We start from the raw sequence: 13506 nt of genomic DNA, 5'->3' as shown, positions 1-13506 counted from the left end.
TATTACGTTTTATTTATATCTATTGATGAATTATCATTCTACATAGGCGTTACCCATGAGGATTGCTGATAATTTGAATGAATAACATGAATCCATAATATCTATTTCCCGAATATTCGAATTCAATTTCGCGAAATGAAATATTTATTCCAAAAGTTTTATACCATTGTTTTTTTTCCGTTAATCGAACTTCAATTAGTGATGAATTGGTTGTGGTTACATTTGATGTGTATGACTTAATTCCTAATATGAATCCATATATGTGCTCTATTAAAATCGTCACTATTGAAATGAACAGGCAATTATTTTGCGTTTGGAAAATATTTTGTATTCATTCTAGAAATTCCTTTCATTCAAGTCAATTGGGGATTTTCCATTTTTATTTCGATGACTGAGCAAAAAATGAGGAAATCACTGGTGCGAATTCAGGGGCTTTTGTTTCAATCACTAATTGGACACCACATACCTCAATATAGGTATATGTGTGAACTCAAAGGGTCAATTGGTGCATGAATGACGAGAAAACAAAAGCTCCCGATTTCACGTCAGGGTTTTCTCCATTTTTTTCGATATCTTCATTGATTTTTTTTATTATAATTATAACGAAATCAGTATGAAATATCGTAGAAAGCTTGAAATTGCTATTCTCTATATAAATACATGCAAAATCTAAAGCTGATCGCATTTGTAATCATGAAAATATCGGGTATCTCTTCCATAATATTATTCTTTCATTTTCTAATATTCGGATGATGTGATCAGCTTGATAATTTGCAAAAAGTTTGGAATAGTCATTTTGTATTTCACGACACATGGTCAAGGATATATTGGGACTCCTGTATATCCGCTACATTTGCATGTCCTGTGTTCATCAACAGAGGTTCATCTGGCTTTCTCTTTAAATTTTCCGGTAGGGAGACATAAAATGGATATTTCTATTGTTGGTTTCGAATTGCTGCGGTTTTTCCGTTCGACCGACATGTCTAAATACTTTTTATACGTTTCGCATCTGTGAACATCAGACTAAAATAAATAGCACTACACAAATGGAAAAAAAGAGGGATGATTCTTCAGGTATATCGGGATGGTAAAGATTTATGCTTACTGACAAAGAATCTGCAACACCCAGAAGGAGCTGTTTAAATTCTAAATTTATTTTGGTTAGACATAGATAGTATAGCAAGTAGTGAATGATTGAATTTGGGAATAAAATCGTGAAAGTTTAATGCAAGTTTTTTAAATTTACAACAAACCAGCTGTTCGAGGAGATCCTAAGTCGATGTTTAGTTCTTGTTAAAATGCCTAGAGCACGTTTACGCGGGATTAATCGCCAGCTAAATGAATTTGAAACTACTGTTATAGGATGTTGTCAAACGAGGTTAGATATGCCCAAAATAGAAGAAGAGTAGGCACCGGACATCGAAGGTGCACAAATGAAGTTCAAGATCGACGTCTAAGATCTAATCTCTTTTCATCAGGAAGTTTTATTTCACCTTCTTGATATTGGCATAATTCTACAGGGGTTGTATGAAGTAGGTATATTTATATGAAGAAAAAAAACAGACTGGAAAAATTCTTCTTCACTCTTTGTGACCAAGAGTATATGTGTTATGTGGTTCAAGTAATCTCATAAAAAATAAGATTCCTATTCCTTTCTCAAGTAGAGATATGCAGCTCCTTGCCACTGTTGCAAGACCCTGTATAACGTCCTATTTTAGGGCTTCCTAACTCCACATAAGGTTGATGAATAACGCAACAATATTCCATCGTTGTTTCAGTATCCAAATGTCCATTTGGAAGTTCTGACAGTTCTGCCATCACTCTGTTTAGAATCTACCTCCACTATTTTTGCTGCTCATTGAGCATTTCTCATATTTCACATTTGGCCAACACAAACTCCGCATTTTGCTATCATGCATAAACTATTCGATTATGTTCGTCTCTTCCTCATTTTGAACGTCCTTTGTCCTGACTACAATGGCGCCTGTGTTTCCTTGAAACATCCGTTCAGTATGGGGTTTCATTTTATCTGTCCCCTCTGTACGCCGCTAATGTGGCTCGGCATACTGATATAATTAAACAATTGCTTACAAAGGACATCCTCGGTGAATGAGATAAAGCAAAATCACTGTGAACACGGCGTCTAGCTAGAGAAGAAACTTGATCCCGCTTACTAATTTACTTTGTCCCCATCCCTCGGTTCTACCGTATTGAATGTAGGTGATCCGTTAATTCTACAAATCATCTTCTTCGCTTGAGATGAAACAGCAAATGCTTTTGATACAAACTTAATATTCGAAGATAATCTGTCTAACATTTTACCTTGATCATAACAGGCCAATTGAAAAGTCTCCGGTCTTCCTCAGTAAAACAATTTTTTTTGGCAAAATTCGATTTCATTACAACATAGTTGCCTTCGAGGGCGATACAGCGATTATAGCGATCTTACAACTTTTCGATACCATTTTTGTAGTACGATTTGTCTTTCGCTTCAAAATAGGCCTCAGTTTCGACGATTACTTCTTCATTGGCGCTAAATTTCTTTCCAGCTAGCATTCTTTTGAGGTCTGAGAACAGGAAAAAGTGGCTGGGGGCCAGATCTGGCGAATACGGTGGATGCAAAAGCAATTCGAAGCCCAATTTATGCAATTTTGCATTCATTGATTTGTGACACGCCACATTGTCTTGATGAAACAGCACATTTTTTTCTTCAAATGGGGCCGTTTTTTAACGATTTCATCCTTTAAACGACCCAATAACGCTATATAATAATAACTGTTGATGGTCTGGCCCTTTCGGAGGTAATCAATGACTATTATACCTTGCGCATCCCAGAATACTGATTCCATAACTTTGCCAGCTGACTGTTGTGTTTTTCATTGCTTTGTATTAGCTTCATCGTGTGCAGTCCACTCATCTGACTGTCGATTGAACTCCGGAGTGAAATGATGTAGCCATGTTTCATCCATTGTCACATATCAACGCAAAAATTCAGGTTTACTGCACTTAAACAGCTTCAAGCACTGCTCAGAATCATAAACACGTTGTTGCTTTTGATCGATTGTGAGCTCGCGCGGCACCCATTTTGCACACAGCTTTCTCATGTACAAATATTCGTGAATGATATGATGTACACCATCAGATGATATCTTCACAATGTCTGCTATCTCGATCAACTTCACTTTACGGTCATTCAAAATTATTTTATGAACTTATTTATTCGTCATTGACAGATTCTTTTGGGCGTCCACTGCCTTCGCCGTCTTCGATGCTCATTTCACCACGTTTTAAGTCAGCCTACCAATCAATGATGGTTGATTTTCCTGGTGCAGACCCCGGAAACTCTTCATCAAGCCAATATTTTGCTTCAACTGTATTCTTTCCCTTCAAAAAGCAATATTTTATCATTTTTTTCCATCTTTCTTCAAATAACAAAAGTAGCTACACTCACAACGCAATATCTCACAAATTTAAAGTCGGACTGCTGTCAAATATTGACACATATCGTTTGAAGATTGGTACTAACTAAAAATCATATGGATTTAATACACTGCCGTCTGTGCATTAGACCGGGGACTTTTCAATTGGCCTAATACAAAAGTCGTCGTGTATTATACTCTTAAATAATTCAATTGAATGAGGTATCGGCTTTAAAATTAGAACAATCATGGTACTATCATACATCGAAGCGGTGTCTATTTTATGTTTGATAGTTGAAAAACCCTTTCATTTCATAGAAATTCAAACGCATGAACTCGATCCATGATGGATTAAAAATCGAATGAAAATTCTATCTCCTTCTGTGGATCAACTTGTACAAATACTATACATATGTTGTAAAATGACCAAATCTGATGGACAATCCTAAAAAAAAAATTAAAGCTCGAACTCGTGAAATGTGAATCATTTAAGAACGTATCTCGTTAATTTCAGATTCATGAAATTTGAAATTATTATACATACGAATTAACATCATTTCCATCGAACTATCAACTACATCAAAAGTTACCATATAATATATTGTAGATTATACAGGGTTATTCACTGCAATGACCTATTAGACGTTTATGAAAAACAAAGTATAATTTTGTGCTGAAAAAAATGGTGACGACGAGGACTCACATTTTTTTGATTTTTTTTGCAGAAAAAGTTTTTCTTCAGAACTTGGACAACTCGAATTCATCAAAACTCAAGATTTTCAAGGTAGAACCTATAATTTCTATAATAATAATTGATTCCAAAATTTTAAAAATTATTCATTTTCTATAACTTCAAAAGGTAGTGCCAGAGTTGCGATACGTGATATTTTCGAAGTCAGGTTTCAATTTCTCCTTTTCGTTATGTGGAAAGGGGAATACTGTGGACGAAGTATAAATCCCAGAGACTGACATATTTACTTGTTTGATATGCATACAGAATGAAATAAAAATGGATACCCTCAAGGGAAGAACGTTTACTTCCTTTCGAGAAATAGAAAAAAAATTTCAACATTCTCCTCTCTGGAGTTACCTACCTAGAATATTTATTTGATATATTCATTCTCGACGTTCTATTAATATTTCACGAGTACTAGAGATAAAAACGCTGCAAATTCGATACCATTTCTACTTTGTTCCTTTCTTTTGACTCTTTCAATTCAATATTTTATGTTTCTCATTAAGGTAATGCATATGAAGAATCATGTTCAGAATGTAGAATCAGAAATGAATAGGGGTTAAGGATAAATTCAATGGAGAGATAAAAATGGTTTCAGGCAAGTGTTTATCATGTATTATGATTCATCTTATTGTCTAGACTAGGATAGGAAGTATTCATTTCAAAACATATCATAATGAACAATCGAAACCTTCGTTGAGAATGAAAAGAGTTGTGATTTTTTAATTTTTCAATAAGAAAATCAAAAAGCAATATTTTTCTTGTTTTATTTCAGATACATCTTCGAACGCTTTCTTTTCCTGAAAATATTTCAAGGGTGAAAGGAAAAAAAGATATTTATTTTTCCTAAGGATTCCAAACCTGATTATTGAAATTTTATTCTGAAGAGTATGTTCAGATGAAAATTGCAAGCCGCTTGCAGCTAATTGTTTATTAAAATGATCGTTATTTTTTTTCCCCGAATGAGCTCATTCCTTATTCTTTTGCTGTATGAAAAAATATATTCCAAAATAGAAAGCTCGATTTCGTGGAAAAAAACAAGTCCTGCTATATTTAATCCGTGACTGAATATTTTGAATGCATTTCTATTTCGAATGTTCTATGCTCGTTCCGAGGAATGCGAAAAATGGCCATACATTCCGACATATGAATCCTTTTTTTGCCTTTTTATCATTAACTCTAATTATGAGAGGTAGTTCAATTCAAATACCACTGGAATATTTTCGATAAATTCAATACTGATCATTTCGAATTCCTGAAATTTTAAAATTACAGTACACACAAGAGTAATGAAATGTATGGAGTTCAAAACAGTAATTTTAGGTGCAATTTTCTCCTCCATATATCTCAAGTACCGCTGAACTTATTTTTTTTTGTTTACTTTTGATTGACCACTTTGCTAATATCCTGATCTGAGGGATTTACTTTGGATGAGGAATTAGGTGCAAATCTGTAATGTAAAAAAATAACCAACGTGAGTTTGCCATTCATTGATCAACCAGGAAAGCGTCTTAAATGGTATTGTCTCGACGGAGTTTTACCGTGGTTATTTTCTCCCAGAAATCCTTTCCTATGATCGATTTGTAGTCGAATAACAGTGATTTTTTTGGGTACAGATAATTCTGGAAATTGACACCGGACTATTGTGGCCACATCAAAGCTGTTTTTAACACGGCACCCTCTACAGCTCGCCTTTAAGTTCTACAGGGTGTCTGATTATAAAACAGTCAAAACTTATGGGTTTATACGAGCTGCCAATATGATTGTAAAATATATTAACTGAAAGAGAAATAGAAACACCCAAAAGCAGCTGTTTTAAATTTTAAATTTTTTTGGTAATACAAAGAAAGTGGAGCAAGGGGTAAATGATTGAAATTAGAGAAAAACTCTGAGTTTCGATTCGAAATTAACTGAAAATATCCGACAGAGACTTGGTGAAAACTTTTTGGTACCATTACTATTTTTATTAATAGTTCGATGAAGCACCATAAGAAACGGGTTTTTATAATAACCATAATATCATATAAATATCATATCTCGTATAAAGCGGCTTAATCCTGCTGAACTTCAATAGATAGCAACTGAATGCATTTTGGAGTTGGCCGAATGCAGTAAAATTCAGTTGATAGATGCATCTTCAAACGACAGTTACATAAACGATAACTGCTACTCTCGCATCTAATAAGATACGGGCTTACGGCCCATGTGCTGAAATAATCACCGGTTCTAACCAGACATTATACGCGACCCCAAATGATATTCGTAATTGAGAGAGATATGCGGTTTCCTGCAAAATTAATATTAATGAAACTCACCATTTAGTACGTGAACTCTAACGCTGGCGACATCTGCGTTGGATGGACTACATGAATACTTTCCTGAGTCCGAAATGTCTGCATGCTGGATCAGAAGGAAACTAGTCGTGACATCTCCTTTTTCGGTGATTACGCTAACCCCTCCACGGGTGGAATCGTAGCTGATAACCTGTAACGGTGAATTTAATGTTTCAAGTACTGCAAAACTCCAGAGATAAAATTGGGAACAGATGTCTCTTTGTTTGTGATTGCGATCTCAACGAATCGGACTCTTCATTGTAACTAAAACGCCTTCTACTCGAATTTTCACGATATCGTATCCCCATCATTATCCCCCCTAATCACACAATTATCTGAATTTTCGGGGGATAATTGAACGCAGTTTGGTCGAGTTTTTGGTCGGTTGATCTCAAGATGATAAAAATAAAAATTGATCACTTACAACTTACTGTAGAACAATGGCGCATTCGCCATTTTGCAAACGAACATTTATCCATTCAATTTTGCTTTATTATTTTGAATGAGTGGAAAAATCCACAGTTAGTGTAACAGCGCATCTTTCAACGAGTTCTGCTTATCATACGTCTTTTTGGATTAATTTATTTAATGAGATGGTGTAGTGAAAAAAATCCATTATTTTTGGATTTAGGTCAAATATGCTAATGTTTTGTTCGATAACTTGTTGTCATTTTGAAAGTAATATCATTATGACTCTCGTCCCTATTGGCTAAAATTTGAGACACAAGCCTCTGTTGAAGCGAATTTTTCACCAGCAAAATAGTTTGCCATGAACAGAAACAGATGATGATCACTTGGTGCCAGGTGGATACATAAGAACCTCCCAACCAAGCTCCTAGAGCTTCTGGCGTTGTCCTGATGGAATACACTTCCTCTTCTATTGGTCAAAGTTCTGATGTTCTGGATGATAGTTTCCTCAAGACGATCCAATTGTTGACAGTACAGTTCCGAGTTAACAGTTGCTTTCAGCTTAGGGTAGTCCCTGCCAATCTCACCAAAAACACAGTAAAACTTTCTGGACGTCAATCCTTTCTTCGCCACCGTTTCTGGCTGCTCTCTGCGTTTCGACCACAACCATTTTTGCTTGGCGTTGTCTAAGAGATCAACTTTCCATCACCAGTTACAAACCGCTTCCAAAAATGGATCGATTTTGTTGCGATTCTGCAGCGATTCGCAGATGGAAATTTGGTCTATGAGGTTTATTTGCGTTATCTCGTGTGGTACCCATTCATCGAGCTTCTTCTTGAGATCAGCCTTTTGCCAATGGTTTCAAACGGTTTTTGTGCAATCTTAAGCCCTTGGGAAATCGACATTTTCGACAATTGGCCTTTGATATCAATATATTGACGCGCGCTCAAACTAAACTAAGTCAGTTAATCACAAAACTGTCAGGAAAGTTTTTGTTGTACGAAATCTCATATTTCTAATGCCATCTAGTGAAATCCCATTGGATTCATACAACGCGAGATACAGATAACTGAATGGATTTTTTCAAATACACCCACTAATGAATCGTTGTGTTTTTATCGTAGATTGGAGAATTCCTTCCGAATATTTATACATATGTAGATCCTTGATTCTGCCACACGAGTGAGTTTCAAAGGGAAATGCTTTTCTCCAAATTTCATTTATAAAGTGCTGTTGAATGGCATATTCTGCTCGTTGGACTGAATTTCAAAATTAGAGGAAACAACGGCGGTGAAAAATTCGATTCCACCGGAAAGGAGGGAATTGGTTAACAAAGGAGCACTTTCCTTGTATTTGCGCATAACTTCTTTCAATCGTAATTTCTTATTTCAGGTGTCAGGTTCCGTAGACAAAATATCTTCACTTCTTGCAGCTTCTTGGAATCGTCATTGAAAAATTCCCCTATTGGTATGATTTAAACATTTCTAGAAAATATTATCCCCCACCGGGTTGAAGTAGTAGAAGCGAGGAAATTCGAGAAACATAAAGTTCACACATTTTCCGTATAAGGAGGGGAAATTATACACCTCATTTTTCAACACCGAATTCAATTTTGCACAATCTATTGTTTGCTGGCGATATCTTCCGAAAACCGAGTTCCAATATTAACTCCGAATTCCATTTAGGTGTAATATTTCATGTAACCTCGACGATTGGGATAATTTCAGAGAAATACCGAGTTATCTTATGCTCTCAAGCTAGCATGAATTATTCAGAAGAAATATTGTTCCAGGCTATTAGCCGAAGTTATTCCAGCTATGACATTAAGACACAAAAAGACATACAAACATGGTTCCACTATACAGGTTCACCATACGAAATTTTGGCATCGACATTGTTGCTCATAATGAAGTTATAAAAAAGAAATCGTGGGTGCCCATACTGCGTGTTCTTCAATACATTGATTGAAGAAAAAACAACACATCATTGAAAAAACATTCCAAGCACAGAACTTTGTGAAACTTTTTCATCTCGTATTCGGGATATGAATAAAAAAATTGAGCAGTTATTTCCGGTACAATGAGCATAAGGGTTGAACTTTTGATTTCCGAATATCAAACAAACATATTTCTGATATTTCCACTACAATGTTTTTCACTCGACAAATTATACAATTCAAAGCGAATTGGCTAATTGATACACCTTTGCCACATAGAGATTCGTTATTTCATACACCCACATTCACAACAACGTGAACATCTTTTTTCTTGATAACAATTCTCTCCTTCCTACGCGATTATTTCAACTACATAAGTAAAGCAAACTCCCTTCAAGGGCTCAATTCGAAACGACCACGGATTCGAAACTAATTTCATCTTCGGTAGATTTCCGGTTTTCTTTCATTCTGGGATACGTGGCTTCCATGGCTGCGATAAGATATATGAAAATATGTCATGCCAACATCTAAGCGACACACGGGTGTACCATATAATATATTTATGCAAAGTATGTCGACGACACATCTTGATATCATCTTGACTGTAATGAGGAGCTGAGTTTATGCTCATAAATATTATGAAAATGGTAGTTTTTTCATGCTCAAATCATATTACCCAGCCCTGTTCACTGCACGTCCGCTTGGAAATAAAAAGATTTTTCTTTCGGCTTTAGGGAAATATTTTTCTCCTGGGACGTGAATTCAATTGTTGTTTGTGGAAATCGTCTAGTTTTCATTCGATGGAAATCATTTCCATTCAGATGATTGATGTGTTGTTTGATTGGTGCGTTTTCGAATAAACAGTTCAATTAGTACATAGAATTTCTCTGTTTATATTTTGTTTTTTGTATGGGAAATCTCAAATCTAACCGGAAGCAAAAATGACACTTTCAAATATTTTGAAAAACGATATTGTTTACTAGATTAATATTAATTTTTCTTAATTGAGTTCTAGAAGGAGAACTGATCTTCGAAAGTTCAACTGAGAATGCCAGGAGTTTTTGTAAATATGAAACCGGCAGGATTTAGCGTTTTTGAATAGACTTCCATGAATATCCAAAAGAAGACACTTTTTATATAAATTATCTGAGGTCTTTTTGAAACGCCTAGTATCAGTTGAAATATTGTAATGAATATTAATGGTGATAAAATAAGTAAACGATAACAAATCGTTTAGTCAGAATTGGTGATTGATAGCTAGATTATTAATATTCAAACGTCTAAGCATACTTCTAAATTTTGCGAGAATTGCTCAAAGGATGAAGGATCCAGAAATTAGACTGGTCACGGCTAGGGATTCCTCAAGCCAAGTAGCTTAACATTTTAACCAACTACTTGACTTGAAAATCGAGCTTGTGAAAAATTACATACTTGAGCTTGACTTGATATTAGATATTTATTGCTTGACTTGATATCAAGCTACTTGATATTACTTGAGTTGATATGCACGCGTCGCACGGCATATATTTCTGCAATCTCGTGCGCGCTTGGACTAAATAAGGGGATTCCTCGAGCGCCGAGAGACTGAAGCATTCGCAAGTGTGACTTTATTAGTAGTTTTCCCACATTTCTATGTAATCAATTTAATGGTAGATTTTGATAGTTTCAGAAATATCACTCTAAAATAGCCAAGGATTTTTTATCAACGCCAGCATCTTCAGTTCCTGTTGAAAAACAATTTTCCAGAGCTGCTCTTACAATTACAAAAACCCACAATAGGTAGGGCGACAAATCTATAAGATGCCTAATGTGTCTTTGATCCTGGATGGTAAATTATGAAATCAAAAAAAGCCTGGACGTTTCTCAATATTTGGAAACTTTATTTATTCATTATTTTTTATTTTGTTATGATTTATAGTGATTTAATTATGTTTCTATTTCAAAAAAGTTAAAATTTTCGGTTCTTTTTTACAATGTTCCTTCTCATTTCATAATTTTTTTATTTATGTGACACTGCACAATAAAACTGCTAAAACTCAAGTAGCTTGATATGATTCAAGTACTTGATAAACTACTACTTGACTTGAGCTTGACTTGAAATCAAGTAAAGCTCAAGCCAAGTAGCTTGAAAATCAAGCCAAGCAACGAATAAGTCTTACATAACTGTAGCGGCATATGATTATCTGCTGGAAAAGTGTTTCACGGAATTACCGAAAAGAGAATAGAATATGAAGTTTCATTTTGTTTTGTACATAGGCAATCTCCTCGAACTGAACTCGCTTGACATGACATTTCCAATAATTTTTTTGGGGTGTGTAGTATTTTAGGAATATTTTCTTGTTATATTGAAATAAATTTTGTGGGATTAGTTCTGTTTCCATCCATCAGATAGACATAATAATTTGAAGAATAGAAAAGTCAGGCACTCGTTCAATAAGGTCTTATTGGAAATGAATAATCAGCTTTCTCCTGCATTGTCAATTCTAAGATCTGTATCTCCAGTAGAATTTTGAGGACAGAGTTCCTTCATATTGCCTTCCATTAAGATTATCCTATTGCATATTACATTAGGTAAGGAATGATTGGTCGTTAATGGTTCCGAATCCGAACATGGTGGCCATCGCTCCCTAAATATATTCCTCTAACTCAACATTATGCTTCCGCAGAACATTACAATACCAACATCCCATAAAATAACTTTGGGAACGAAATGCTGGCTTCAATTCATCAGACGCTTACAGTTCACGCATATAGCTGGCGTTGAAATTTCTTCACGATATTTCAATCTTGATCAGGAGTTATGTTTCCCGGCCATGAATTAATACTTTTTTCCTTGGGCACAACCTCGGGAAAATCACCCTGAACTTTGGCCATTATTCTCTATTCTCCAGAATATGATCTATCAATCTTTATTCTCAGAAGTGATCGATTTTCTGTTAGGGACTAATTAAACTTCTCAATTCATTATTTCAACCTTCTTATATCTATGCAGCTCAGAAAGTATGAATTTTAGTCTTATCTACTTATTGTAATCTCATAAAATCCCATTTTGAAGTGTTGAGTATAAAATATAATATAAAATATGTTAACAAACAACTTTAAAGACACGTATAAAATTTTATATTGATGCTCCTCAAGGACGCCACTGAGTCAACCTTGATTGGAAGAAGAGGAATCCGTCAACATGAACGTCAGTTTTGTTTTGTTTATGTTTTGTTTGTCATTTTATATCATTTGACTTTTCACAGTATGCCTTTTTGACCAGTGTATTTTTGATATTTATTTATTTATATTTTCACTTTGTGACTTATACTTATTTTATCAATGTTTCACCATATGACTATGGAACCTTAAAATCGTAAGTTTCAGTGAGCAATGAACGAAACTGTAGAATTATGTTATCCACCTTTTTTCACCTTTCCTTTAAGTTTTTCGCTCAACTTCATATGTTGTACCTAAGGGTATAATCTTTTTCAGAATCTTTGTTTTGATAATGGCGAATATGTCGAAACATGTAACCGGATGATTTAATATACAAGGTTCCAACAACAGAAATGTTTTATAGACTTTTTCCTTCAATTTTATCTACTTATCTTTGCGTTTTTTTCCGAAATTTGAGGCTTCATTGTAAAAAACTGGGCATTCATTTATAATTAATTCAAAGTATTGTCCATCACTGGCCACTATTTTCTCCCATCTTTCGGGCAGCGTACGAATCCCGGCTTGAAAAATCTTTTGAAGCTATCCACAAATCGATCCAATTTTCCACTTTTTCATCAGACCGGAAGTACGGCAACCAATTTCCTTGTTTCTGAATCATTTCCATGACTTTCAGGCGTGTTGAAATGGCTTGTTGCGTCACTCCCAATGAGCATACCACAAATCGACTAATGTTTCGATGGCGTTATGTTCACAAATAACTTATCTTATTGTATAACATCTACGATCCATTTATTTCGACAACAACTTACCGCTACAGCCATCTATTGCAAAACAGCGGATGCAATATAAATCAAATAAACCTACGAATACTTTAAACACGCATTTTTTGAAGATTGGTAGTATCTAGTAGAAGAAAAAGTGATAAGGCATTGGTGGGGCCATATGTGCCATAGGCTTGGAATTTATTGGGTGAAGTATTAATTAGCTAACAAAATCAATCAACGTTAAGCCCATTCCACTTTCGAACTGGTTTTGAACTCTACTTGAGCGCAGAGTTATAATCTCTTATAGAGATTACGGTAGTTGTGGTCTCATAGTTGATATAAAAGCCCAAAGTTTATCCTTATCTCTCATTATGGAATTTCAGTAGATATGATTCTACATTATTTCGTAATTTTCTAACAATTATCGTTCAAAAAATGATGAATTATTCTATTATGAATAAAAATTGGAATGTTGTAATGGATATTTAATGGACCCCTTGAATGAATATCGAATATCATTTATGAGAACATACTTAAAAGAAGAAATATACGGTTTATAATACTGAATAAAACAAAATAAGTTATTATTAGCTTTCATCCTGGTGTTAATATTAATGTTGGTAAACCATCATAACTAGAAGTACAGTACAATGTGGGCGTTTCTGGATAATAAGTAGGTACATACATGTGAATTTTTGACAAATATTTAATGTAGTAGGATCAATATTAATGCTTATTTTCAAATCAA

General features: G+C 34.7%; 1 protein-coding gene across 3 annotated transcripts in view; it reads right to left on the bottom strand.

Annotated features, from left to right (window-relative positions):
- LOC123685865 (hemicentin-1-like) overlaps positions 1–13506 on the bottom strand; it is a 318649-nt gene that overhangs the window by 11976 nt on the left and 293167 nt on the right. For all 3 annotated transcript variants that reach the window (XM_045625724.1, XM_045625726.1, XM_045625723.1), the window contains one exon: positions 6471–6639. In XM_045625724.1, the coding sequence (XP_045481680.1) occupies positions 6471–6639 (169 nt within the window). The remainder of the gene's footprint in view (positions 1–6470; positions 6640–13506) is intronic.

This window comes from Harmonia axyridis, chromosome X (assembly GCF_914767665.1).
Source record: "Harmonia axyridis chromosome X, icHarAxyr1.1, whole genome shotgun sequence".
Taxonomy (NCBI): domain Eukaryota; kingdom Metazoa; phylum Arthropoda; class Insecta; order Coleoptera; family Coccinellidae; genus Harmonia; species Harmonia axyridis.
The sequence above is the reverse complement of the archived record's forward strand: the minus strand, read 5'-3'. Positions and strand labels throughout refer to the sequence as shown.